Consider the following 27026-nt stretch of genomic DNA (forward strand, 5'->3'; position numbering starts at 1 on the left):
TTAACTCTCAGGTTGAAATTTAATCAGCATTTGACATGAGGCAGATAGCTCTGGTGATAACTAAAGCTTATGAGTCTGCAACAAAACAGAGGCTTGGTGCTTCCCTGGTGGTGCAGTGGTTGAGAGTCTGCCTGCCGATGCAGCGAACAAGGGTTCGTGCCCCGGTCCGGGAAGATCCCACATGCCACGGAGCGGCTAGGCCCGTGAGCCATGGCCGCTGAGCCTGCGCGTCCGGAGCCTGTGCTCCGCAACGGGAGAGGCCACAACAGTGAGAGGCCCGCGTACCGCAAAAAACAAAAACAAAACAAACAGAGGCTTGTTGGTGTATCTTGGCACTATTCTTCAGATAAAGAGGTCCAGAATGCAAACCTGTGGACTAGCTGTCCTGCCATCCTCACCAAAACCCCCAACCAGGTAGAGCTGATCATTCCAAAGGCAGGTCCGATGGCCCACGCGTTTTAGTCCATGGTCTGCACAGGGGAAGTGGAACCACAGAGAAGGAGACTTTCCTGTTGGGTAAGGGCAGAGAGTGGTTATTGAGGCAGTAGCGCTTTGGCTCCCATGGGGCTCTTAACAAGACCAAAGATTTGCTCATCATTTTTCTCCTCACTGGATTTGTGGGCCTCTTCAAAATTTAGCATTCTGTGTATTCCTTTAATTTGTCGACTAAATCTTCCTTCTCCCTACCCCATTACTCCATCCTCTTTCTTTCTGTAGTCTGCAGGTTCTCCTATCTTCCCACCTTTTCCCCTTCTCAACCATTAAGCCCCTTCTCACGGGTATCATAGATGTAGAGGTCATTGCAGATGGTGTCTCGGGCTCTAGTCAGAGTTTCTCCACCAAACAGCACAGCAAAGGGCCCAACCACAGAACACGAGTGATGTCGGAGTCCTCGAGGCCCCTGCTGGGACCCCTGCCCACTGCTCACGAGACTTGCAAGCTGTTCCGTCAGACGGGGGGCAGCAGGTGGTTCCTCCTTGGGGGGGAGAGAAGGGACTGTCTGCAGAGATTTGGGCAGCCCCATTTTAGCCCCCTTCCACCCTTAGCAAGATGTGAGCAGATAATACCTTAATCTTCCCATGACTCCAATGCCCAGCTACTTCTGCTTCAGCTGAGTTGCAGCCCCCAAAGAGCAATAGCTGGTGACCTGGGTGGGGCCCAGGACTTCGGAGTAGGGCAGCGCAGTGACCTGAACGTGAGACTGTGTGGTAGCCTTCTTCCTTATAGCTGTGAAAGTCAGGCCTGAGTTGGGTTTTCTTTAAAATATAAGCGCTGTACTGCCTTTTCCCCAACCCCCTTGCCAAGGATAGGAAGGAGACATGGGACAGTGCCATATGTAGTTCGGTTGAGAGGGAGGGTAATGTTGATGAGAGTTCAGCTATCTTAGACATGGAAGATTCCCGGGGAAGGAGGGTTCTAGGGTGAGGATATTAGATAAATTGCCTGCGAAGCTGTTTTTCCAGAGTGTAAGTGAGGGAGCATGAAAGGTTTTGGGCAAGGGGTGTCATACCAATAGGTGCGGGCGCCAGGGTCCAGCCTTAACGTGTAGATGCTTCCATAACGACGCTGAGTGCGAGTCCCGCCCTCCCTGCCTGCCACCCGCAGCTCTCGGTCGGAGAGGCGGGTACAGGTGTGACTACTGAGGCCGGCAGGGGAGCAGCTGCCGGGGGCGGCGGTCCACGCCTCCCACACACCGCGCTCGGTGTCCAGGGCGCTTACTGTGGCCAGGCGGCGCGACCCATCCCAGCCGCCCACTACACAGAGCCAGCGCCCGCCCACCGGCGCCGCGTCGTGGTGGCTGCGCCTCGGGCCGCCCCGGGCTCCCACCCGCACGGCCTGGCCCTCAGCCGGATCGAAGACCACCATATCACTGCTCGGCTCTCTCGCTCCTCCGGCTAGGAGACCCCCCACCAGATAGAACCGTCCCCGCAGTTCGGTGCATGAATGAAAGGCCCGCGCCAGCAGCGGATCCCGCGCCACCGGCCGCCAAGTCCAGCCTGAGCCCCCTGTCCCACCCACCGCCCCGGCCATGGGCCCGGGGAGGGGCGGGCTGCGGGGCCGGCGGCCCGGAGCACCCCTACCTGGGGGCGCAGGCTTCCCCGGAACCGCCTCTACACCCCTACCGGAAGCCTGTCTGGGTCCCCACCTCAAACCACCTGCTTCGCTCCGCCGTCGCCCAGCAACCACTGCAGCGGCTGCAGCACGACCGCTGCAAACTGAAGGTCGCAAAGCACCGGTTACCGTGGAGACAGGAGACCTGGGTAGCCACCATGAATTAATGTTGTCACCATGGCGACAGGAGCTGTGCGAGGTCAGTAAAAATCTTGAAAGTCTGTTAAATTCGGAAAGTCCGAGGACAGCCAGTTCCTCAGAAGGACCCATGTTATCCAAGATGTGAATTCACTTGGGACTATGACGTTTCAGGTGCAGGCGTTGCTCTGCAAGGGTTGAGGAGGAACCATGTCCTTTTTGGCTTTGGCGTTTGGGGCGTTTTTCTGATTCGTTCTGACCTACCCAGGGATAAGCTAGGAAGGGGAGACAAAAGTCAGAGGGGAGGCAGTGAAAGTGGATTAAGCACTGACCTGGGAGTCAGGAGACTTGAGTTCCGGTCCCAACTATACCCTGACTCTCAAAGTGATTATTTTCCTCTAGGCCTCTTCTTTCTCATTTATTAAATGTGCTGTTGGGGCTTCCCTGGTGGCGCAGTGGTTGAGAGTCCGCCTGCCGATGCAGGGGACACGGGTTCACGGGTTCCGGGAAGATCCCACATGCCGCGGAGCGGCTGCGCCCGTGAGCCATGGCCGCTGAGCCTGCCCGTCCGGAGCCTGTGCTCCGCAACGGGAGAGGCCACAACAGTGAGCCCGCATACCGCAAAAAAAAAAAAAAAGTGCTGTTGGCTTATCCCCTAGGTGTCTTCCAGACCAAAGACCGTGGTAAAGTCTTGAAGGTCTTGATCGACGGGGTGGGACAGCCCTTTCCTCTCTGGCCACTAGAGGGTAGTAGAACCCAGTCTCTCAGGGCCCATTGTAGAGTGAGTGAGTGAGTGAGTGAGTGAGTGAGTGAGTGAGTGAGTGAGTGAGTGTGTGTGTGTGTGTGTGTGTGTGAGAGAGAGAGAGAGAGAGAGAGAGAGAGAGAGAGAGAGATTGGGTTGAGGGTGACGGAAAATACCTTAGGCATTGGAGAACTTTTCACTATTGAGTCCTAGGAAGAGTAACTCCTTATTTCCTTTTGTCTCATAAGCTCATAGAGCAGGAGGAAATTGAGGTACCGTGGCATCTGGAACTCAGAATTAAGGTCAGGGAGTTTCTCCTGATAAGATCCAGGGCAGAAGCTGCCTAGTCTTAGAAGCTGGATGGGGGTGAAGCAGGCGAGGAGTGAGAAAAACAAACTCCTGCCCCTCCCTGGTATCTTCCATTTATTCAAGCCAGGTCCTTGAGCTGCTTCTTGACTCTGTCCCTTCAAGACCCAGTGAAGAATGAAGAGGCCCAGATCCAAGCTGACTAGTTTTAGCTACTGGTGAAAATGCAGACAGATTTCTACTCCCAGCATAGCTGGGGTGGGACAGAAACAGGACTTGTGTCCCCCAGGGCTGGTCTGTAAATGAGAGTGATGACTGCTTACTTTTGCCTTTGGTTTCTATTCATCAACTTGATCCCCATCAGGCCCAAGAAATGGAGGCCATAGAGAGTGGCTAGAGCTGCAGTGAGGCTGGACATGTAATTCAGGGCAGGGCTCTTCCCATTCCAGATCCTAACTCTTGGTCCTTAGAGAAAATAGCATGAGGAGGGTATGGGCAGGAAGGCACATTTAGAGAGACTGGTAGCTACCAGGACCTGTTCCCCACCTATACCTTAAAGCCGAGACCCAGTAGTAGCTTTGAAAGTCTCTGCCCACCCAACTATAGCTTTCCCAGATTTTGACAAAGAGGATCCTCAGTTTTCCAGACCATGGTAAAAAAAAAAAAAAAAAAAAATCACTAACTTCTAACATCCTTGGCTGAAATCTGAAAGCCAGCCTTTTCCCTAAATCTTCTGACTGGCTAACCTCCCAACCGCTGGATTCAGATCTGTCATACTCCTAGGATTTCAGCGAGGAGCTGCCTGGTGGGTGGTGTCAGTTTTGCTTTAACCGTACTGGCCTATATGCCCATTTTAGGCTCTTGCTTTTGCTTAAGTCTTTGACTGTCGTGCCAGTCTCCTGGATAGAATGGGGAACTCCCCACCCCAGGGGCCTTTCCAGTTCCTCTCTCCCAGCTTTGTTTTCCTTCTCCTCCCAGCTGCCACTCCGACTATGAGTCCTCAGCAGTTGTCATCTCACTCGAACATGGAGGCTGAGCCTCACATTGCTCCTTGGCTGTCCCCTCCCAGTTCTGCACCTCCTCCAGTTCCACCTAGTAGCTAGAGGTGTCCATCAATTGCTGCTCCAAACATAGACCTGGGGGAGGAATCCTACCTCCCCTGTTTAGTCTGAAGTAAGCCCGTATTTTGGAGGAGGCAGAAAAGAAACTGGGGGAGAAGGGGAAGAAGAAGAAGGAGAAGAAAAGAGAGGAAGAAAATAAGCCAATTTGTACTTGTCTGACAAACACTTGACACCCCAGGGCAGCATCATAAGTGGTGTATAATGACCCCGTCAATGATAAAAAACTGAAAGGCACAGGGACAAACTCTGTCCAGGAGTGGGAGTGGGGGCTGATCATTCTGAAAGTCTCAGAATCCTGATGTGATCCTATGAGTTTGGTTTCCTCAGTTGGCTGTTTCTGACAAGCAAGGATCCCTGAAGCTCAGCTTCTTAGTCTTAGATGTCTGTCCCAGCCCCAAATCTACACACCCTTGTCTCAAACCTTCATAAAACTTTTAGTCTAGGGGCTTCCCTGGTGGCGCAGTGGTTGAGAGCCTGCCTGCTGATGCAGGGGACGTGGGTTCGTGCCCCGGTCCGGGAAGATCCCACATGCGGCGGAGCGGCTGGGCCCGTGAGCCATGGCCGCTGAGCCTGCGCGTCCGGAGCCTGTGCTCCGCAACAGGAGAGGCCACAGCAGTGAGAGGCCCGCGTACTGCAAAACAAAAAAAAAAAAAAAAAAATTTTAGTCTAACTTCTCCTCCCCTTAACCTCATTTTCTGACCCTGGAACCATCCCTGGTTCACAGCATTGTTCAGTACACACAAAAAGCCAACAATTGGACCCTAGGGGTCTTAGTCACACTCTCAAGACTCTCTCAATTGCCTCTGCCTACGTCTCCCAGGCTGTCCCATCCTTCAGGCGGTCTCTGCGGCTCTTCCTTTATTGTCCTCTGGCCTTTCTACATTTTTCCCACAGTTCATTCTGCCTATAGCTGATTTCCTGGCCCCATGTCTTCTTGGTCCCAATTCTGGCTTTTTGCTCTCAGCTCAGCCAGAATAAGGACGTGGGCAAACAGGAGGACAGAGGAATGACCAGGAAAAGAGATTTCAAGAGGCCAGATCTTGAGACGTGATTGAGACGTGAGCTGAAAGTAGTTGGTGAGAGAAGTGGAACTGTGAGCAGCCTTGGGGTGGAGGGGAGTGGGAATCAGATGAGTTAGAGAATGATGGAGAGGTGGGGTAAGGATGGGGAAAACTTGAGTTTTTGAGGGACATGGCGATATTGAGTAGGAAAGTATCAATGGGTCATTGTTGAGTGGTGGAAATTGAGGGTGGAAGAGGGAAGTACCTGAGTGATCCCAGCAGTGGGCAAGTAGGCGTCCAGAAATTTCTCTTTAGGTATTTCTGTCTCTGTTTCAGATTTTGTCTCAGCTTCTTATCTCTTTGAATTACCCCCTTCAATAACTCGTGTGTGTGTGTGTGTATCTGTGTGTCTGTGTGTTTCTCCCTCTCTGTATCTATCTCTAGGTTTCGACCTGTCTCACGGTGCCTTGAGATCTCTCTCACCATATCTACTTTGTGTTTTTCTCTCTGGGTCTCTGCCCTTCTGTCGCCCCTGCCCTCTCTCTCCTGCTGGACAGAGCCAACCATCTGACTTTTCTGCAAGGAGCTTTGGAACCTTCTAGGAGTGGCCAGGATTCTCCCCCTTTGGCTGTATGCTAGAACTGTAGAACCAGTTTGGGGTCCCTGGGCACAGTCATAGGGTATTGATTACTGATGAGGTCCTGAGTGAGCTTCAACAAAAGGGGCCTTTTCAGGGAGTAGGATTTCCCCACTGAGGACCTTAGAGCATGGAGGCCTGGGCCCAGGGAGAGAAGCAGGCTGGCACGGGGAGATGAGACTCCGGTCTTTGTTCCTCTACCTTTCCTTATAGCCAATGCTTCCTGATCTCGCTAGTTTTCATGAGCAAGGGACTAGTTAGTTATCACTAGTTAGTTATCTCACTAGTTATCATTAGCAAAGGACTCTTGCCCTGTGTCTTGATCCCTAGCCCTTCTTCTTGTATGCTACTTCTAGAATTGATGGAAAAATTGAGGTTCAGGAAGGCTTCAGGGTGAGGCTGGAGGGCAGTTACCAGGGGTTCCTGCAAGGAAAGCATGAAGTCCATCTGGGGATGTATGGGGAAGATGCTCAGAAGGGACTCAGGGGCACGCTCTACTCGGCTTCCATCCCTGCTTCTCCCGCAGCCTGGGACCTACCTCCTCCATCCTCAGCTCAAAGGCTCCCAACTTTGCTATCTCTAGGACTGAAAACAGATGCAGGACAGGGTCCGAGTCTCTTAGTGCAGTGAGACCAAGGCCAAGAACTAGTCCTGCAGCACTGGGGCTTTGGGGGTGTCTCGGAACCTGAAGACCCAGCCCCTGCTTTCCAGGATGAGGCAGAGAAAGCCCAGGGCACTGAGACTAGGGCTCCTCTACAGCTGCACCACATCCTGGCCTCTGACCAGGGCAGCTACACCTGCCTGCTGAGTGCTGAGCACTGATAATGGAAACAGGCGGAGCTGCAGGTTTGAGGTAACTTTGGGTTCTGGTGTGGAGAGAAAGGAGGGAATTAGAGTTGACGTGATGGAAAGGTGAATACTCCTGGGCCATACAGAAGGAGGACTCTGCTAACAAATTTCAAAAGAAAATCTACTCTCTAATTACGAGAATCCCCAGGTCCTATTGGTTCCTCTGATTCCCAACTGCTGCTCGTGTCCTCTCAGCTCCTACCCCTCTCCTCTAACGTCTTCCCTCAGAGTCCTTTCAACACTGGCCCTCTCCCCTTGGGGTCTTCTGCGCTCTTCCCCCTAAGATCCCACCTCTTCCAGGCTTCCACAGCCCTTGGGTCTCATGGTGTCTTTCTCCATCCGCGGCCCCATATTCTGCTCCGCAGCTGTCTTGCCTCCCCCAGGGCCTGTTCCAAGGGTGATGTTTGATCGCAGGGCCTCAGGAGGCTTTCCCCTAGGGAAGCCAAGTTGGGCGGTGGCAGGAGCCCAAGCTGATAGCCAGGAAGTGGCAGTCTTTGGTTTAGAGAGGAACCACACCCTCAGCATCTAAGCTGGATACCTGGAGATGAGTGTGAGAAACTACAGAGGCCAGGTGTTACCTGAAAATGCCCTGGTGGTGCAGGCTCTGCAGGCTGGGCTGGCCCTTGGGGGCTGCCTACATGCATGTTCCTCAACAGGTGAGCTCCTGGGAGGAGCCTGGCTCTTTCTGTGGTCAGGGGTGGGGACAGGGATGGGGAGAATGCAGAGGAGCGCAGCTTGGGGTCCTCACTAGAATCCATTCTCTCATCAAATTCTTAGGACCCCACTTAAACTTTGCTCTTACCTCCTCCTAACCACTGCATCTTCTGCTGCTTTTGTCAGCACTTGGAAGACTCTGATTTCCACGAGGGCTCCTACTCTTGTCCTGGGCCAGCCAGGACCTATTTCTAGAGCCTTCTAAAAGTGCTAGCCTACCCAGAGACCACAGGGTCAAAGAATAAGGCATCTCTCTCTTTACCCATGCCCTGGTCCCTGATTCTACGACCATGTGTTTACAGAAGTTTGGAGAGTCCATGGGGTGAGAGCAAGGAGGAGGGGGCTCTGCACACAGTGGCCTACTGAGATACAGGGCCCAAATGTGCCGTATGTTCAGCTACTTCCTCACTCTAGCTTCAGGACTCTTTAGGAACAAGCAAATCCAGCCTCCTGAACTGTAAGTGATGTTGTTAGGCAACCAGGAAGTGTGGTTGTCACTAAGGGATGGGGCTGGGTACTGGGGATCAGTGGGCCTGCAGGATACGCAGATAGGAACAGCACAGCACATGGCAATGTTTAGATGGAATCTCTTGGAAAGCAGGATGCCACCATCCTAATACTGGGCACAGTGAAGCTCCAGCTGGGGGGGGGAGCAAAGGCGATTTGCAGTGGAGGAAAAGCTGCAGGAGTACCTGTTTTCTGTGTGGGGATCGCTTCCCAGTCCTCTGTGGGTGAGGAGAGTCCTAGGGAGGAGCAGGAAGAAGGACCTTGAAGCTTCTACCTGCAATAGCCTTGGTCCTGGGGGATGGAATCAAGTCCCCTATCAGTAATCTTCCACTACAACGTCAGTCAACCTCCCAACACTTCTCTGTACAAAGAAGCCAAGGCAATGAGCAGATCAAGAATAGCTTAATATGACACAGAGAAACAAAGCTGTATAGAAATGGATTACAGACATTTGGTCCACATCCATGCTTGCAACGAGTTCCACTCTGATTTATTAACCACTCTTATCTCTCCCAAAGCCCGAGGGTCTCCCTGCCAGCCTCTGACTCTTTGACCTGGGATCCCACTGCAGACAAATAGGATATTACTCACTAAGAAACCCTCTCATCTGCTCCTTCCCCCAACCCATCCTCCTGATACCCCGCCCCCAGCCCTTCCCACCTTGACCCACTCCCTCCTTCCCCCACTCACTCACTCTGACCCTCACTCTCACTCTTCTTCTCCTCCACACCACCGCACCCATCCTTGTCCCTCCCTGACTCACCTCCAAGTCCCATTGACACAAACAAAAATTTCAGCACAACCCACTCCAACCGGTTTGGCTGAGGTGTGCAGCCTGCCATGGGGACAGACACAGGTTACAAGCGGATCATCAGATACACGCAGGTGATGAACATCTGCGGTTACGCACATAGAGACAGCCCCGGGTATGGACACGGCATATATACAAACAGAGACGTATAGGCAACACATGATGGAGGGACATAGCACGTTATAGTTGTTTATGTGTCTGCCTGTCCTAACTGCGGACTCCTTGAAGGCAGGGACCATGTATTAGGTGTCTCTGTCCTCTCCCTGGAGCCTGGCACGAAGAGGTGCTTACCTAATGTCTGTCGAATGAACTCAGGTATGCAGGCCTTGCGTGCAGTGGTGCCGCTCAGACAATTTACATGCTAAGGATTCTGTCTTGACTTGAATTGTTCCCATTCTTAGGGCCCAGAATGCAGGTAGGAGGAGGGTAGGTAGTGAGGCATGAGGGGAATGGGGGTTCACTGAGGAAGAAAGAACAGAACCTAAGAGACCAGGCACTGGTCTGGAAAGTCTTCCCCAGCCAGTATTTCCTTCTAGCCCCAACCCTGGCATTTGCCTTCTGCAAGCTTCATCCCAGAAGAGTGAAGGCAAGGCCGAAGGATGAGGGCGTATTCCCCAAGAGCATGGCCCTTGTGAGATGTGCGGGACTGAGGGCACGGGGGCAGGGGGACTTGGAGACCGATATCTATTAGATAAGGGGGAGGAAGATCCCTACCTCGAGCAGAGGGCTGGAATCACTGCCTGGCCCAAGCGCTCCCTTTCAGGCCCAGTGATACACGTAGCCCTCCCTCCAAGGCCACCTCTGGGGTCTAATAGGACCTGAACATACCCATGAAAAGATATTTGGCTCAGCCTGGACTTAACACCTCTGGAACGTCCAGCCTCCATGCTCCACATGGCTGGAGTTGGGGGTGGGTGACTGAGGGTCCCAGCCAGAGGCTCACTGACTTCCTGACTGGCAGTACTGGGATGTATTGTGAGCTAAAAGGCTGAAGGAGATAGAGGGACAGGATACCCACCTTTTGATCTAACTGCTTTCCTACCACCGTGCCTCAGTTTCTCCTGTGGTTTCCTGGACCAGGAGGGGTGAACCTGTGGGAAGGAAGGGAGTTCTTCTGAAATCACGCGATAGGATCCAAGGTTTGATGATTATAATTATAACACGGGACGCTCCTCCCTCCCATTCCCCCCTGCTCTACCCCACCCCTGCCACCGTGCATCTCAAAGCAGCATAGGGGTGGGGCTGCTTCCCTGGCACAGGTGCGATGTGAGTCTCGAAGAGGGGAAGGGGTTCACCAAAGTGGAGGTGGAGAGAAACAGGAGCTTTGGCATTCGGCCTGGCCCCGACCTGTGGGAAACAGCCCTCCAAGAAGAGGTCGCTACCATGGACCCTGCTGAGATTTGGGATCTAGAGAGAGAGAGTTGGGGTCATGGTCCAGAGGCAGGGTTAAAGTCTGGGTCACTAACCAGATTCAGGAGAGTCAGGATCTCCACTCCTCTACCTGACCGCCTTTTCCGTTCATAACATCATGCCTTCAACAAAAATGTATTCAGTCTCCATTAAGTGCTGTGGACTGTCCTAGCATGGATGACTGAGACAAGATTATAAAACAAGCCTGACTTTCCAGGAGTTCACAGACTACAGCGCTCGTCCTGTCCCTCCATTTAACACATTTACTGAATCCTTGGCACACAGCAGGCTTCAATTGTTGCTTCTTGAAGTGAAGCTTACAATTTAGTTAAGGAGATAAGATGTGCACAAATTATGAGTACACAGACTATAATAAAGGGACTAGCAGAGGCTGAGGAAGAACAGAAGGGAGAAAGATTAATTTTAGGTGGAAGGAGCTGAGAAGGCTTCATGGAAGATGTGGCACTTGAGGTCAGTTTTGAAAGATGAGTAAGATTTTGACAGGTAGAGGCGGGGGTGCGTGTGTGTGTGTGGAAAGTATTCTACCTGAAATGACCTCCCATCTTGCTGGTCCCGGCCCCTCCTTCCTGCCCCTCTCCAGACAAAAGGATCCCACTGCAAGATTTTAACCCGTATGTATCTTCTCTTCTCTCCTGTCTACCTGTATATATATTTTTAGCTCCAGTATGTCAGCAATCTTGCCCCTCCCCATCCCTCAATTTTCAGGGAGTTCAGAGTCTGCCCCCTCCTCTGGCTATCCCAGCTAGGCCAATAAGTTTTTGTGTAACTTGGTGGTTACATTATATGCATCCAACACGGAAATGTGTGGTCTTACAGGTCTGAGTACACCTATAGGGACATAAGGATAGAGTATTTGGAATCAAGATTGTCCTTGCGGGCTTCCCTGGTGGCACAGTGGTTGGGAGTCCACCTGCCGATGCAGGGGACGCGGGTTTGTGCCATGGTCCGGGAGGATCCCACATGCCGCGGAGCGGCTGGGACCGTGAGCCATGGCCGCTGAGCCTGCGTGTCCGGAGCCTGTGCTCCGCAGCGGGAGAGGCCACAACAGTGAGAGGCCCACGTACCGCAAAAAAAAAAAAAAGATTGTTCTTGCAAAGTCCGGACATGTGGCTTGTCCAATGACCATGGGATAAATGGATAAAATGACCATGGAGATGGTGGAAAGGAACCCCTTTCCACTCAGATAGTGCTGACTCACTTTGGGGACTTCTGGCCAGTGATGAGAAGGTGTTGATGCTGAGAGAGGGTCCTGCTAGGGAGGCCAGGAATCTGTGGGGTTAATTCCTCGGTCAATCCCTTGACTTATCCTCTGTGGGGTAGGGGTGAAGCGGAGGGGGTCGCTTAAGTTCCATCTGAGGGGTCTTTGAACTAACTCCCTGCCTCAGGGATAGGGATGTAGGGATACCACCTAAGTTGTGTGTCCTCCAGCAAGCCCCTTCCTCACTCTGGGCCTCTGTTTTCTCATCTGATGGATGAGGTATTTGGGCCAGTACTGTCCTCAGTTCTGGCTTTCTCTGATTCTGGCTCCCAAGCTGAACCCCTCTGGGAGACTGGGGAACTCGGCAAGGCCGGGGGGAAGGCAGCAAGGCTGGCTGGGGTGTGGGATGCTTGGGTTCCTTTCCACCCACAAGGGCCTTGCCCCTGTTCCTCCTGGCCTGGCGCCTCCCTCTTTGAGCCACACCAGGCCTTCTCCTACCCAGCCCCTATCCCCCCCCGCCCCCCCCCAAGCCTTTCCTCTCCGGTCACAGCCCCTTCCACACACTGCCAGGTAAAGCCTGGAGCTGACGATGGGATCCCACCTCCCAGGTCCTTCCCTCCTTCCCTCCCTCTCTGGCACCCATTAGCCAGCGCAGGCTGTGGGGGTGGCGGCTGCCGTGTCTCCGCGCCAGGCCCAGCCCCCAAAGACGCACCTGTTCTGACCTGCTGAGCAGGTTCCCAAGTTTCTGCTGTCGTTGTTGGCCACGGCGTGGGAAGCAGCTCTGGGGGAGCTCGGAGATCCCGATCACGGCTACTTGCGGGTAGCTACGGTTGGGTGGGTGGAACGGGGCCGGGTCCCCGAGTGGAGATCCTAGTGGGACAGGCAAGTGCGGCAGTGCCTGAGGACTCCGTGACTTCCTGTCTTCTGGGTCGGTGCCCGATCCAGCTCTAGAGCCGGCTCCCAGGGAGAACTCAGTGGAACTTCAGAAACACCAGGCAGCTCTGCCTTTTGACCGATGCCTCTGTCCCTGGGAGCCGAGATGTGCGGGCCTGAGGCATGGCTGCCACTACTGCTCCTGGCATCGTTTACAGGTAGGACTTGCTTCAGGATCCTTGCTTCTGAGCCCAAGCCAACACACACACACACACACACACACACACACACACACGCACGCACACATATACATTCCCTTTCCTTTTACTCTGAACTGAGGAATCAATCTCTCTCTCCCACCTCCAGCGGATAGTAGTGCCCCCAGAAGAGCCACTGTAGCTCTCCTGCTTCACGTCCCCTTCCAGCCCCAGGCCAGGTCATTGGGTCTGGGGTCCCTGACCACCTCAGCCAAAGGGCTGGAGCTGTCTCTTGGGGAAGAGACACGGTGACCCGTTGCAGGTGGCCAGGGAGGTAGAACTGGTGGGGACCCTTTCACCCCAGGTTTTCCTGAGGTTCCCTCGCCTACACCCTGGGCTTCAGAATTGCTGACTGGGGCTGCAGCTGGTTTCCCCAGTCATCAAGGTGAGGGAAGCCTGATGCCCAGGGAGCAGACAGGGTCTTCCTATCTCCTTCTCCTCTGTTCACGATATCCTAGAATACTGTTGGGTGACTACAGGGGAGCTGGAAGCTCTTCTCTCTCTGGCCCCCTCTGTCCCTGAGCACACTATGAGGTACCAGGGTGGGAATCAGGCGGTTACTCAGAAGAGTGGGGGTCTAGGGTAGGGCACCTTCTATAATGCCCTACCCTAGGGCACCCTTTTGTTTATCCCCTGTCCCCCCATTTTCTCAACTAGATGCCTTGTATCGCTCTCGTGTAATGTATATACAGAAGATATAAATTATAGGAATTTATAATCTTCAGAGTGGGGGAGAGTATATGTGTGTGTGTGCGACATAATGAGTCCACGGTAGGTAGGATTCTGTAGGCTGTTCCCAGGATAATGGGCAACTGAGAAATCTTTCTCCTTGGAAAGACAAGGCCTTATCTATATGGGACAGTTGGATTCCCAGTCCCAGGATCAGTAGTGACGGAGCCTCAGTTGTCCAGCAGGGCCTAGCAGTGATGTCCCCCAACCTCCATCCCCAGCTAAGGCTGTGCGGAGGAGAGTGAGGTCTAGACATGTGGGTGGGTAGGGGCTGCTTCTGCTCTGATCTTATAATGGAAAGGCTGTTGGCCAAGCCTCCAATCGCAGGTTACTGAAACTCCAAGCCCTGCCATCCCCCCTACCCCCTACATCTTAATTCCCATCTTCCAGACAACCTTCTCACTCGCTTAGGCCAAGAGGGTGGGGCCTGTTTGCTGGGGCCAGGGAACTCGGCAGTCATTTTCCTGTAGGATCTACCCACGCCTAAAGAATGGAGCCATGATGTCTCAGGACTCAGAAGTTACCAAAGAGATCATCGATTCAACTCCCTCATTTTACAGATGGGAAAACTGAAAGAAACAGATAGGCAAGTGAGCTAACAATATTACTCAGTGTTAGAAACGTAACCAGGGTTAGCGTCTTGGTCTCCCAGCTCCTAGTTCATTAAAGCATAGTGTCTCTGAGTGCACACTAGGGATAGCCAGGGTGCCGGATGCTGGAGATGCAGCAGTGAACAAGACAAAGTCCCCAGAGAAGCCAGGGAAGGGTAGAGGACACCCCTTCTAGTTAGGGCGTCACCCCAACCTTGCCCAGTGCCTGGACAGGTGCTGTGGCTACCCAGCTCCAGGGAAGCTGGTGCCCAGTGAGCCATGATCTACTGCTATAACCTGCATGGAGCCGGAGGGTGCTCTGAAGGCTGGAACTCAGACTCCAGGTTCCTAGCCCGAGGATCAGATGCGCCCACCTAACTGCCACCCCTATTCTGGCTCCTCTGTAGGCATCTCCTCAATGGCCCCCAGGAAACTAGAGTGTTTCTTGTCTCTGAAAAAGCCTTGGACTGGGAAGTCAGGAGTCTTGGGTTCTGGTCCCTTTCCTGCAATTAATTTGCTACACGACCTTGGGCAACTAAGAAACTAGACTTCAGTAGACCAAGAGGTAGAACCAGATGATCCCTATAGGCCTTCCAGCTCTGAAAGCCTGTGGCTGCGTAAATATGCAGCCCCGAACTGAAGGTGGGTGCTGGGTGCTGGGTGCTGGAAGAGGCGGTGAGTCTGCCTGTGGTGACAGAAGGCGGAACTGTCCTGACTCCATTTCTCAGTGGGGACCAAGGGTAGCTTTACCCTGGATATTGCCTTCTGCCCCTGCACTGCTGCAAATTAGTGCCCCCACCAAGTCCTGGGCCATTAGAGCTCTGAGCCCCAGGGCCCTGCCCCACCCCTGACAGGGAAAGGAGCCCAGGCTAGGGAGGCACCTCAACACCACAGCTCTTTGTCTCTCCTTAATGGGATGAGTTTCCAGGTGAGGTCCCCTCCCTTCTCCCTCCCCATCTCCTGCCCTGGGCCTGAGGGACCTAAATCTACAGATATCCCTCCAATAGGATCCTAGTTCCTGGATCTATTTTGGGGCCCAACTGAACCCTGCACGGGGTTCTCTGAATTCTGAGGTCTCTCCTCTGAGGGTTAGGACCAGCTTTCTGTCTGAAGTTAGTTTCCTAGAAAGGGAAGGGCCCCATCCCTGCTTTTCTACTCCTGTTTACAGAGGGGGGCAGGCCCTTTCCTGTAGGATCTACCCAAAGCCGAGGAAGCCAGAAAGGCAGGCTAGCTTCCCTGCCCAAGGTGGGGAGAACTAGGGGGAATCCCAGGGAAGCCCTGTGGCCCCATTGACCTTGGTCCCACCCCAGTGTTTCAGGGAGCTGGTCTAAGGGGACCCCAGCCACAGAGATGGCAGTGAGGGGCTCATAGTAGAGTCCACAGTCCCAGCCTCTAGACCCCAGCCTCAGGATCCTGGGGTCCTCCAGGCAAAGTGAAGGGGGGTCAGCCACCGTGGGGAGCCAGCCTAGTGAGGAGAGAACGCCTGGGCTTCCCGGCCTTCCAAACTTGCCCTGGTGCTAACCAAAGTCTGGACAGAGAGAAGGGATGGGGGTGGGGTGGGGAGCTGAGTCAGGAGTGAAGGGAGGAGAGGAGCCTAGGGGTTGGATCTGGGAACAGAATCTAAAATGCGAAGGTCAAGTTCAGAACTGGGGGCAAGCCACCAAGCCCCCTGGAGCAGGGCTGTGCAGGAGGGGGTCGGGGTCACTCTTTCACTGAGGCAGGGAGCCTCTGGCCTCAGAAGTTTACCCACAGTTCTCAGGCCACCCTCCTCCCCTCTAGCCTTTAAAACTGGCTGGCATGTCCTGAGAGCTGGGTTGAGGTTGTGATTTGGGGCGGGGCAGAGCTGGCCACACTTGCAGAGATGTGGGAGGGGGGTGGTTGGCTGGCAGGACTGGGGAGGGGGTTAGGATCTCAGGAGTTTGGGAGAAGTGGAATTCTGGGTCTCCCACCCACGGTGTGGCTGTTTTGGTGACTCAGCCGGGCTCAGACTCTGGCTCCCTGGGGGTTTAGGGGACTTACCTGTGCTGGAAGCTGTGTCTGGGCCAGAGCCGGGGCTGCCTCAAGGCCTGTCCTCCCCCATTGTTCTCACCTCCCTTTGTGATTGGTGTGGCCCCCCTCCCCATCCACTAATCTGTGGTGGGCGCTTTGCCCGGGTTGGGAAGCTCTCACTAAGCTGGGGGGCTTAGGACAATGTGGGGTAAATGAGGGAGGTGGATGAATGCAGAGGGAGAATCTTGCTGGTTTTCAAATTAGCATGCCAAGGCCAAGGCTATGGGGGGAAGGATGGAAGAAAAAAAGTGCTGGGTTGTGTATATCACCTGTCCTGAATGGGGGGCTTCAGGGCTCCCCTCCCACGTCCTTTCTTATCCCAAACTCACCCACACATTCCACCTGTCTCTGGTGGAGCCTGCTTCTGTGGGGTGAGGGGAGGCAAGAGTTAACAAAGGAGAGTGAGACCCTAGATAGCTTGGACCCCTCCCCCTAGCCCCAGGCAGGGTCTCCCCCCACCACTTCCCACCAAACCTACACCAGACAACCCTCACCCCAGGCCTGGAGCTAGAGCTGGTTTTTCTGGTGGTGGCAGCAGCAGAGGCCTGACGGAGATTCCCAGGGAGAGGCCTCCTTGGGGGGCCAGAGGCGCTGGAGGGCCTGGGGGCGTGGCTGGGGGGTGAGAAGGGTGGGGGTCCTTCTAGTAGGAACCTGAGGAGCGAGGGTAGAGAGAGCTTTTGTTTTGTTCTGTTGGGGAGTCCTTGATGGTTATTTCCCATCACCCTGGAGGGACAGTGACCTCATCTCTGGGTCCCCCCACCTGAGATGCATCTGCCCTCAGGTCTGGGGTGGGGTGGGGAGGGCTGCCTGGGCGACACTCCAAACGGGTGCAGAGGCGAAGGCGCCGAGCGACACACCACTGACCTAAGGCAGCTGAGACAGACAGCCGTGCAGAAGCCAAGAGAAACCGACATGAAAATATTTACTGTGTGTGCACATTCACACACACACGCATTTCATAGCCCCCTCTGGATGCAGACAAGCACACACGCTTTCCTGAAATGTGCAAAACGCCCCCAAGTTCATGCAAAGAGACAGCCTCTCCTGCATGTTAACCAGCACTGAGACCCACCAGACCCTCACCCAAAGATGTACGTTCAGACGCAAAAGGCTCACACTTATTCCCTTCTTCCTACTCACAGGCCCATCTCTAGGACCCCACTGCGTACCCCTAGATGTACTAGCAGGGGATGCTGAAGGAGACAGTCTCCTCAGAAAGAAAAGCCTCCTTCCCCAGAGATGCTGTCATCTGCAGCTGCCAGCCTGTTGCCCCTCTGGAGATCAGAGGCCGGGCCTCACACAGATAGGAAAGTCGGGACCCAGGCACAGGGTGGGGAACAGGCAGCCAGCCCAAGCCAGGAATGGAGGGCCTGTCTGGGAGCAGGCAGGGTACACAGAGGGCAGGGCCCCAGAGAGGCCCGTGGGGGCTTGGCCTGGGGTGGGGGAGGCTGAGGGCAGGGATCCCGTCTGGCCAGTTGGGCCTGTTCTCTCCCTTGCGCAAGGTGGTTGCTGGTGGTGACTGAGGCTAGGCCTGCTGTGCAGCAGTGGCTGAATCACCCAGGCTCCTGATGAGCATCCTGGTACTCCCAGAAGCAGGGGAGGGGAGGGAAGGGGAGTGGGGGGGAGGGTCAGAGGGAGGAGCGCCCAGCCAGCAGAGTCCACCAGGCTCAGGAAACAATTTGCAGCAGAAGGGTCCGTGGGCCTGGCCTGGCTACTACATGCCCGCAGGGTGACCTCACCAGGCAGGCGGAGTGTCTCCTTTGCTCTGGTGACATCATCATGCGGATGCTGGGTGGGCACTGGGTGGGGGAGAGAAGTGGGAGGCAGTCCTGGCCTACCTTACCCTGGGAGTATGAGCTTCTGGGTCCACTGAGCCCAGGACAGGGATTCTAAAGCCCAAGTTCTCTTTTCCTTCTCTTGCAGCGTGTGTGTGTGTGTGTGTGCGTGTGTGTGTGTGCACGTGTGTGTAAGTGAAGGAAGGCGTTGCTCAAGCTGATATGCTCCCACTAAACAGTGGATTTAGGACAATGGGGAGCTCACCCAGAAGGGACTTTCTGGTTTTACTGGGTTCCTCAACCTGCAAACCTTGGGCTTATCACTTGGGTTCATGGGGATCTTGGACCCACAGGTAGGGATGTGGAAGATTGGACTCAGACATGTGCTGGGGACTTGATGCATGTTGTACCCTAAGAGGGTATTTTTGGGAATTCCCTGGCAGTTCAGTGGTTAGGACTCTGAGCTTCCACTGCAGGGGGCATGAGTTCGATCCCTGGTTGGGGAACTAAGATCCTGCATGCCGCTGTGTGGCAAAAAAAAAAAAAAAAAAAGGTATTTTTTTGGGGGGGAAATGTGAGTGATTTGTGTTGGGGAGGGGCCAGCTGGTTAGCAAGTGTAGGGATGGGGATGGAAAATATGCCATCTGACATTGTCCTAGAAATAGTCTTTGAAAGGGTTTGAGTGTCCCAGTGGAGCAGGCCTTGGACTCCCTGTGACCTGCATGGACACCAGTGTTCAAAGCAGAGGAAGTACTGGGAAGCCTCTGTCTCAAGCCCACCTCCAGCCCTTCCTTGGCAGCCCTGCTCCCTCTGGCGCCAGGAGGAGGTGTCTGGGAGAGGTGCAGATGGTTAGCTGGACTCCCAGGCTGGGCTGGGTGGGACCAACATCAGCTTAGGCAGGTCAGGGCCCTGGTATCTGGCCCTGCAGGTCTGTCCTGTCCCGTTTGGGACCTCCCAGCTCCCAAGAGTATCCTCCCTTCCTCCTCCCTTGCTAGCAGGGCCATGGGACCCCCTTCCTCTGTCCCACGCTCTGCCTCACTGGAACCCTCTGGTCCACTCTAGCGGGGCTTCACTTTCTCCCTCCATGCCTGACGCCCTGCATCCCCTTCCTTCTCCCTAGGTCCAGTCTGGAGGTGTTTCCTTTGGCAGAGAACCCAGGTAGCCAGCCTATCCTGCCTCTAATGTTGTCTCTAAGGCAAGCCTAAGGTTGCCATGCCAACCCCCTCCCTGCCCAGCCCAACCAAAGACTGCACATTCCTCCTCATTCTCCCCTTTCCTTCTTCCGCCTGTCTCTCGCATTCATTCATTCACACACCCATTCACTCAGTCAGTCAGTCAATAAACATTAACTGAGCACAAATTATGTGCCGGGAATGCAGACCACTGAGCACTAAATCAGAAACCGTGTTTCCATATGTGATGTGAGACCGAGTTTATACTCTTGAGGTTCTCAATCTGGTGGAAGAGGCAGACAAGAAAATAGCAAATACAATCTGTGGTATAAAGTACTACGATGGGTCAAAGCAGGGTGCTAGAGGAGAACAGAGGAAGGGCACCTCACTCTGCCTGAGGTGGGGGTGGGGGGAGGGAGGACTCCAGGAGCAAGTGATGTCTAAGCAGAGTCTTCAAGGATGAGTAGGAGTTACCCAGACAGTGATGACTAGGAGCTGCCAGACATAGGGAGGAGGGCGTTCCAGCAGGAGCTCCAGGTGGAAGCAAGGTGAGGGCCAGCAGGGTGTGTGAAGTGCTGGCCAGAGGCAGGAGCTTTGAACTTTTGGGAATTGCTGCATATGCATTCCAATGCAAGGAGCTCTTGCCATCCCAGAGAGCCTTCACTCTGTCTGCAGCCTCAGCCCCCAGCCCTGTGTTTCACACGCTTTATTCCACAACTCCAAATTTCTTTCTTCCCAGCCATGAGATTCCCCGGCCATGCCTCCCTCATAAGTTACTTATCCTAGAAACCCAGGAGTTGTCTTTGAGACTCTTCTCTCTTTCTGATCAGTGACCAAATCCTGCCAAACTTCCCCTGGAACTGTCCCGTCCTCTCAGCAGCACGGTGCAGGATGGCAGCTGGAGGGTCCTAGAGGGTCTCCTGTCCCCAGTCTCCCTACTTTCTAGTCTGAGGGCACAGGCCCATTGGCTTCATGCTTTAGGGACTCCCTATGTCCTCTTGGCCAAATCTGAATTCCTTTGCCTGGTATGGAAGGTCCTGGGTGATTTTTCTCTGACCAGATGTCCCACTTCCTGCTCTGCCTTAGTTCTGTCCTCTCCTCTCTGCTTCCTGAACCAGCCAGCCTCTCCACCTCCTTGGGGTTCGCCCACCTTGGTCCCTTACCTGGGACCCCTTTCCAGGTCTCATCCCCTCCTGATTCTACCCAACTCATGCATGAGCCCCTCCCATGTGACTCGGGACCACTGTGACTGTCCCATCCCACGACTAACCTGCAACACACCACTAAGCACTAAATCAGAAACCATCACAAGTGTTTCCATAGCTGTCTCCATACGTATCTCCTCTTCCAGAATAAAGCTCAGGTTCTGTGAGTGCAGGAAATGCATCCTTCTTTGCAGATAATGCTACATGATAGATACCCCTGACTGCTTCATACTGCTCCTTGTCATGCACAAAACACTTGCCTTTTGTCACTGGTCCCTATCTCTGGTCCTCCAATTCTGGCTCACGGTTCTGACCCTGTCATGCGTGTCTGTGCTGACCTCGTATCTCTGGGCCTCTGACCTGGGGCCTTTCTGTCTTCGGTGACTTTCTCATTCCTGTCTCTGAGCCTTGGTTCGTGCCCTTCCTCCCACATAGAATACCTTCTTCTCTCTGGGAATCCAGGTCTCTCATCTTAAAGCCATGAAAAGACTGTTCCGAAGGGCCTGCTGGTTTGGACCCTTCCTACACTACATGCCCCATCCCAGACACCAACTGTTCTCCACCCTTGCCTTGGTTCCTGGCCACACTTTCTGAAAGCATTCACTTTTCCCCCCCCTTGGTAGGTTGAGCCTTCTGTGAAAGTTTGTCCATGGCTTCCCATCTTTGTGTGCACAAAATCCATTTCCCGGAGCTCCCTGAGGGCAGAGGCTGGGTCTCTCCTCTTGTTATAGCCCCCACCTTACAATTGCTCAGGACACAATCCTGGGCTGAGAGAGGGTATGACTCTTCCACATACCACCTGTGTGGCCTTAGGCAAGTCACTTCCTGTCTCTGGGTCTCAGTTTTCTCATCTGTTAAACGGCGATAATAACACCTGCCTCTTGGGAATGTTTTGTGACTCTAATGAGGTAATGGACTGAACGTGCTTTGCAAGCATAAAGTGCTCCAGGAGTTCCGGGCTGCCTTTGCGGACATTATCATTGTGGTTAAGTGTTCCCCCGGCTCTGGCAGCGCCCCTAATCCTGGCTGCTTCTGTCTGCCCCCCTGCAGGTCGGTGCCCGGCGGGCGAGCTGGAGACCTCGGACTTGGTGACCGTGGTGCTGGGCCAGGACGCAAAACTGCCCTGCTTCTACCGAGGGGACCCGGGCGAGCAGGTGGAGCAAGTGGCATGGGCTCGTGTGCATGAGGGCGAGGGCGGCCAGGAGCTGGCACTTCTGAACTCTAAATACGGGCTGTACGTGAGCTCAGCCTACGAGGGCCGCGTGGAACAGCCGCCTCCCCCAAGGAACCCCCTGGACGGTGCGGTGCTTCTGCGCAACGCGGTGCAGGCGGACGAGGGCGAGTATGAGTGTCGCGTCAGTACCTTCCCTGCCGGCAGCTTCCAGGCGCAGCTTCGGCTCCGCGTGCTGGGTAAGTGGGGCCCGTTGGGCATGGGAGCGGGGGTGCTGTGTGTGCAGAAGCACCAGGTCCTCAGGCCCCGGGTCTTGGAGGGCAGAAGCTGGAGGCGGGGGGATGCAGAGATGGAGCGGGCAGAAGCGGAACAGGAAGAAGAGGTGGGGCCCTGTAGGGATGAGGGAGCTTCATTTAGCCACCCCCCCCCACCCCAATCCAGAAATTCTCTCCAAGTGACCCCAAAAGCTTGATACTGCTTGGTCAGGCTTGGGGAAGAATCCACATATTAGGCTGTTCTTCCTTCTGCTGATCTGAAATCTCCCTCTCGGTTGCTTTCACCCACCCCAGCAAGATGACACAGGCTTATTCTCCCTTCTGCACGACAGCCTTTCCACCAGCTGAGGACCTCTGTCATGCCCCACCCAAGCCTCTTCTTCTTCAAGCTAAACTTACAGGTTTCTGCAACAGTTCTACTAAAGACACTCATTCAGAGCTTCCCTCACCACCTTGGGCTCCATGGTTTTAGAATGTGGTGCCTAGATGTGGACATGCAGACCCAGCTATGACCAGTGTGGCTGTGCATGACCAGTGGGGCTGAGACCTTTCCTGATCTGGACCTTCAGTGAATGTGGTTGGAGACCACAATCACCTTTTAAACCACCACTTTGCACGGATGCCCTAGACGTATGGTCAAGTTAAGTCTTTTCCATTCTGGGCTTGGACTGTTAATGTTATGAAGATAAAAATAAATAAAGGCCTTTATAGTTTCCCTTTATCTACACGGAAGTTAGTAATACCAGCCTTGGTAGAAAAATCTGGGTGTGGATCTTGGCTTCACCACCTAATAGCTACTGATCTGGAATAAATCATTTAACCTCCCTGGGCTTCAGTTTCTTCAGCTGTAAAATACAGATAGTAACACCTACTTCGGGTCTGTTGACAGGATTAAAAGAGACAACGTTTGTAAAGTGTTTAGCACAATTCTGGGCACATAGTAAGTGCTTAATAAATGATGGCTATTATTATTATTATAGAGATGTTATCTGGTTAGTTTTTTAATTACTTCATTATTTTTATTTGAAAAATGACCCGTACTCATTGTAAAAAATTCAAGCATTGGAGAAAGGTACAAAGTCCGCTGAAATGCTACCACTCACCTGGCATCTTTGTTGATGAAATAAAAGAAGAAAAAGGGGCCTGAAACTTTGCACCTGTGCAAGACTGAACTGGGATGGGGCGGGGCCTCCTGACAGGGGTTGTGAAGGTTGTGATTTCTGCCTCCCCCCCCATCTGCAGTGCCTCCCCTGCCCTCGCTGAATCCTGGTCCAGCACTAGAAGAGGGCCAGGGCCTGACACTGGCAGCTTCCTGCACAGCAGAGGGTAGCCCGGCCCCCAGCGTGACCTGGGACACAGAGGTCAAGGGTACAACATCCGGCCGCTCTTTCACGCACTCTCGCTCAGCTGCTGTCACTTCAGAATTCCATCTGGTGCCCAGCCGCAGCATGAATGGACAGCCACTTACCTGCGTGGTGTCGCACCCTGGCCTGCTCCAGGACCAAAGGATCACCCACATCCTCCAAGTGGCCTGTGAGTACCTGGATCTTGGGTAGGGCGCCCCCATGGGCTCCAAGAGGATTGGTGAGATAGTGAGAGACCCTAAGCCACACCAGTCTGGCCAGCCTGGGTCCTGGAGGCCACCTTGTATGGCTGAGAGAGCACCAGTCCAAGGTAGGAGACCTGGAGCCCATCCCAGGTGACCTTGGCAAATCACTCTGACCTTGTGTCCTTCTGTTTACAAAGGAGCTGGCCCTGCTTCAGGGGTTGTTGGGAGAATCAGATATAAACATGGAATTAAAAGCATTTTGGAAAATAGTTTAGGATTTGAAGACAAATAGACTTGGGATGAGCCCTAGTTCTGCTGTTTACCAGCTATTATTCAATCTTATTAAGGTTCATTTTCTTCATCAGCAGAAGGAGTATTATTATATCAACTTCACAGGGTTCTGAACGAATGCAGAGCCTCTCGCATAGCGCTTAGTGCATAGAAGGTGCTCGGTCGACAGTCGATATTGTTTTCCTGGCATTAGACTTTGAGCCTCTCTGGAGGATAGCACTGTTTTCTACTCATACTAACCCAGCATTTGGCACTAAGTAGGTCCTCAACAAATGTCTGTGAAAGAAGTGAATGAACCGGAATTCCCTGGTGATCCAGTGGTTAGGACTCCATGCTTTTGCTGCCAAAGGCCCGGGTTCGATCTCTGGTCGGGGAATTAAGATCGCACAAGCTGCGCCACACACCCAAGGAAAAAAAAAAGAAATGAATGAACTAGTAGGATGGTTAAGCCTTTGATGGATCAGGGAGTGTTTGCTGAGCACCTGTTCTGTGACTAGCGCTATGCTACGGACCACGGGGGATTCAGAAAAGGTGTGCCACATTGCTGTGCAGAGGGACTTATAGGCTCATTGCACAGGTAAACCCATGTGGACTCTCTGAACTTCGAGAGGGGAGGGAGCTGTCAGTAAGGCGGGGCTGGGCTAGCTTTGGCCGCAGATGAGCAAGATGGAGAAGGGCAGGGGGAGGCTATTCCAGGCAAAGTGGGGCCTGGGGCGGGGGCCCTTTGAGGAAGAGCATGATCAAAGGTATCATTTCCATTCTTTCTCCTCCAACTTTTCATTCCAGTCCTTGCTGAGGCCTCTGTGAGGGGCCTTGAAGACCAAAAGCTGTGGCAGGTTGGCAGAGAAGGAGCTATGCTCAAGTGCCTGAGTGAAGGGCAGCCTCCTCCCTCGTACAACTGGACACGGTAAGGGCCTAGCTTGGGACCAGGGTCTTTCCCTCAGGACCAGCACATACTCACCATGGGCTGGGACAATATATTCTGAACCCCAGATAAATTAGGGCACATGTTCAAACCAATACAAGAATATGCATGGTCACCAAACATTGTTATTGCCTTGCACCTAGGAGTGTAGGATACATGGTAATTGGCAGGAAATTAGCTGATAAGTCCTTGGCTTTTTTTTCCTTAACTTTAAAATTGTGAAATATAATACAGCATTTCAATGTTAATACTTTATATATTTATGTAAGTGCCTAAAGCGAATAAGACAAAAAGATACAGCTGACTGTGACTGTTGTGAAACTAACACTCTTATAGTCACTACCAGGTTGCTAGCACCTCAGAAGCACCCACCCATCTCTGCCAGTTCTTTGACTTTTTTTCAGGGTCTGAGATGTCCAATCAGGGAGGGGTCAGGGACACATGTGTGTGAGCCCATGACAGGCTCACATGTGAGCAGATGAGCCATGCATGTGGCCTTGTACCTGGGGCTGTGGACATGTCCTTCATAGGAAGGAACAGTCCTGTTGTGTGGACTTTATATACCGTGTGGACCTGGTACCTAGTGCGGGATGACGTGATGCCTATGGAGCTTGTGGGACGGCACGTGTGTGGATCTTCCCCAACTGTGTGTGTGGGTGCCTGGGTCAGGCTGGGCGGCAGGGAGAAGGGACCTCTGCCTAGACCTGCCTAGGGGAAGGAGGGGCACCGTGGGAACAGCCGGTGGCTCTGGGTGACGTCATGGGGGAGGGAGGTGGAGAGCTGCCCGGGCACGTTGGGTCGTGGCAGTCTCAGCCCTCCCCAGCCAGCACCCATCAGCTTCCCTGTCCTCCAGGCTGGACGGGCCTCTGCCCAGTGGGGTACAAGCAGAAGGAGATACCCTGACCTTCCCCCCGCTGACCACTGAGCACAGTGGCACCTACGTCTGCCACGTCAGCAATGAGCTCTCCTCAAGGGATTCTCAGGTGGATGTGGATGTTCTTGGTAAGCACTGGGGCAGAGGCTGGGACCTGGGCCAAGGGCCTGGTCGGGGGACAGGGAGCAAGACAGAGAGAATGAATTGGGAGAGGATTGATTTGGAGGGGGCTGGACTGCATGTATTTTGCAGAGGGCCAGGCTGAGGGGGTGGTCCTGGGACGTGTTTTGTGAGGACAGTGCGTGGGGGGCTGTGGAGTCCGGGGGCTGGTCAGGGATCTGGGCATCGGCCTCAGACAGTGGCCTGTCTCCAGCAGACCCCCAGGATACCACGGGGAAGCAGGTGGATCTGGTGTCGGCCTCCGTGGTGGTGGTGGGTGTGATCGCCGCACTCTTGTTCTGCCTTCTGGTGGTGGTGGTGGTGCTCATGTCCCGATACCATCGGCGCAAGGCCCAGCAGATGACCCAGAAATAGTGAGTACTGGCCACTCATGGGCGGGTAGAGGTAAGCAGGGAACAAAGGGGAGGCAAGCGGGAGGTGGGCCAGGACCGAGGAGCGAGAGGAGACTGGGCGGCCTGACATCTGAGGAGCTTGTGGACCAGAGGTAGGCAGAGCCAGTCTTCTGGGAGGTGAGAAGGGCCTTGGGGCCTGGGTCGCAGCTGGATGAGGGGAGCCACACTGCCTGAGTGAGGGTCAGATCCACATGCACGCGTATCACAGGGGCACACACACGCTCTGCAGCCGCACCGCCACCTACAGCCACTCACTCGCACTTGCAGGGACAACCCAGCGCCCACACCCTCCAGCCCCGGCTCACATAGGCTTGGCCAGGCTAGGTTCACCTTGGGAAGCTACCACTACCCTCAGCTCCTGACCAGGGGGTGTCTTCCCAGTGAGGAGGAGCTGACCCTGACCAGGGAGAACTCCATCCGGAGGCTGCATTCCCATCACTCGGACCCCAGGAACCAGGTGTGTGCCAAGGTTGGATGCGTTCTTGGGGCTGGGGCCCCTCTGCGGACCAGAAGCGCAGCCCGCCCCCAGGTCTGGCCGCCGCTGACTCAGCCCCGGCAGGTCTGGAGCTGCTCTGGGTTTGCTGGGCTCCTTCAGAGGGCCCCCTTCAGCAACCCCCTTCGAGGTTGCTGTGGGAAGCCACCATCAGCACTGGTTTCAGGGTGGGATGAGGGTGGGATGAGGGTAGGGGTGGGGGAAGTGAGGATGTTTGCATCGAGGAGAGAATGGACAGGTCAGGCTGGGGGGAAGGTGATTGGGGGGAGGCTGGGGGAGGACAGAGGTGAAGAGGCTGAGCGCTGTTCTGACTCCTCCCCCATGTGCGGGCCTTGCAGCCGGAGGAGAGTGTAGGGCTGAGAGCCGAGGGCCACCCTGATGGTCTCAAGGACAACAGTAGCTGCTCTGTGATGGTGAGGCCCCCGGCCCCACCGGCGTCCCTCCCACTCTCCTCAGGCCCCTCTCCGGGTCCCAGATGTGGTGCGTCAGCTGCCCCTTCACCGGTCCCTGATACCTCAGACTCACGCTGCCCCATCCCATCCCCTCCCCGCCCCGCTATGCCTTTGCTCTCTAGTCTCCCCTTCCCCAGGCCTAACATTCATTCCTGGCCCCCCATCTCTGAGCCGCTGAGCAACCATAACCCCTGCTTGTGCCTGACC

At 54.3% G+C, this 27026-nt stretch overlaps 2 protein-coding genes and 1 long non-coding RNA gene across 14 annotated transcripts in view; 1 reads left to right on the forward strand and 2 right to left on the reverse strand.

Moving 5' to 3' along the window:
- KLHDC9 (kelch domain containing 9) lies at positions 1 to 2755 on the reverse strand. 2 transcript variants are annotated; one of them, XM_060134848.1, is made up of 4 exons: positions 1511 to 2750; positions 1068 to 1227; positions 778 to 976; positions 1 to 509 (listed from the first exon to the last, which is right to left on the reverse strand). In XM_060134848.1, exons 1-4 carry the CDS (start codon positions 2380 to 2382, stop codon positions 343 to 345), a joined length of 1398 nt encoding a protein of 465 aa, XP_059990831.1. In that variant the 5' UTR covers positions 2383 to 2750; the 3' UTR covers positions 1 to 342. The 2 variants fall into 2 exon arrangements, with proteins under 2 accessions (XP_059990831.1, XP_059990842.1); XM_060134859.1 differs by lacking the exon at positions 1 to 509 and having other exon boundaries at positions 822 to 994; positions 1067 to 1227; positions 1511 to 2755.
- Positions 2171 to 27026, forward strand: part of NECTIN4 (nectin cell adhesion molecule 4) — a 26700-nt gene continuing 1844 nt past the window's right edge. The window contains exons 1-10 of one of the 11 annotated variants that reach the window (XM_060134745.1): positions 12262 to 12387; positions 12513 to 12658; positions 18961 to 18998; positions 21268 to 21627; positions 22906 to 23196; positions 24290 to 24410; positions 25282 to 25430; positions 25676 to 25835; positions 26256 to 26331; positions 26706 to 26780. In XM_060134745.1, the coding sequence (XP_059990728.1) occupies positions 12624 to 12658; positions 18961 to 18998; positions 21268 to 21627; positions 22906 to 23196; positions 24290 to 24410; positions 25282 to 25430; positions 25676 to 25835; positions 26256 to 26331; positions 26706 to 26780 (1305 nt within the window). In that variant the 5' untranslated portion in view covers positions 12262 to 12387; positions 12513 to 12623. Of the gene's footprint in view, positions 2312 to 12261; positions 12659 to 13816; positions 14013 to 18960; positions 18999 to 21267; positions 21628 to 22905; positions 23197 to 24289; positions 24411 to 25281; positions 25431 to 25675; positions 25836 to 26255; positions 26332 to 26705; positions 26781 to 27026 lie in introns of those variants that run through there. The other 10 variants (XM_060134753.1, XM_060134733.1, XM_060134758.1 and 7 more) reach the window with 10 other exon arrangements.
- Positions 9241 to 12651, reverse strand: LOC132511640 (uncharacterized). Its single transcript, XR_009537675.1, has 3 exons — positions 12280 to 12651; positions 9957 to 10029; positions 9241 to 9398 (listed from the first exon to the last, which is right to left on the reverse strand). It is a non-coding gene; the product is annotated as an uncharacterized LOC132511640 (long non-coding RNA).

This window comes from Lagenorhynchus albirostris, chromosome 2, assembly GCF_949774975.1.
Source record: "Lagenorhynchus albirostris chromosome 2, mLagAlb1.1, whole genome shotgun sequence".
NCBI lineage: Eukaryota > Metazoa > Chordata > Mammalia > Artiodactyla > Delphinidae > Lagenorhynchus > Lagenorhynchus albirostris.

Bases quoted from the DNA above. Each gene is read 5' to 3' on its own strand.
- KLHDC9 (XM_060134848.1), bottom strand. From the start codon at position 2,382: ATGGGTCCTTCTGAGGAACTGGCTGTCCTCGGACTTTCCGAATTTAAC. The intron at 1,228-1,510 runs GTATGACACCCC...TGACTTTCACAG, and splicing joins CCTGGCGCCCGCACCTATTG to CTATAAGGAAGAAGGCTACC. The intron at 510-777 runs GTGAGAAGGGGC...CTTACCCAACAG, and splicing joins CCTCTACATCTATGATACCC to GAAAGTCTCCTTCTCTGTGG.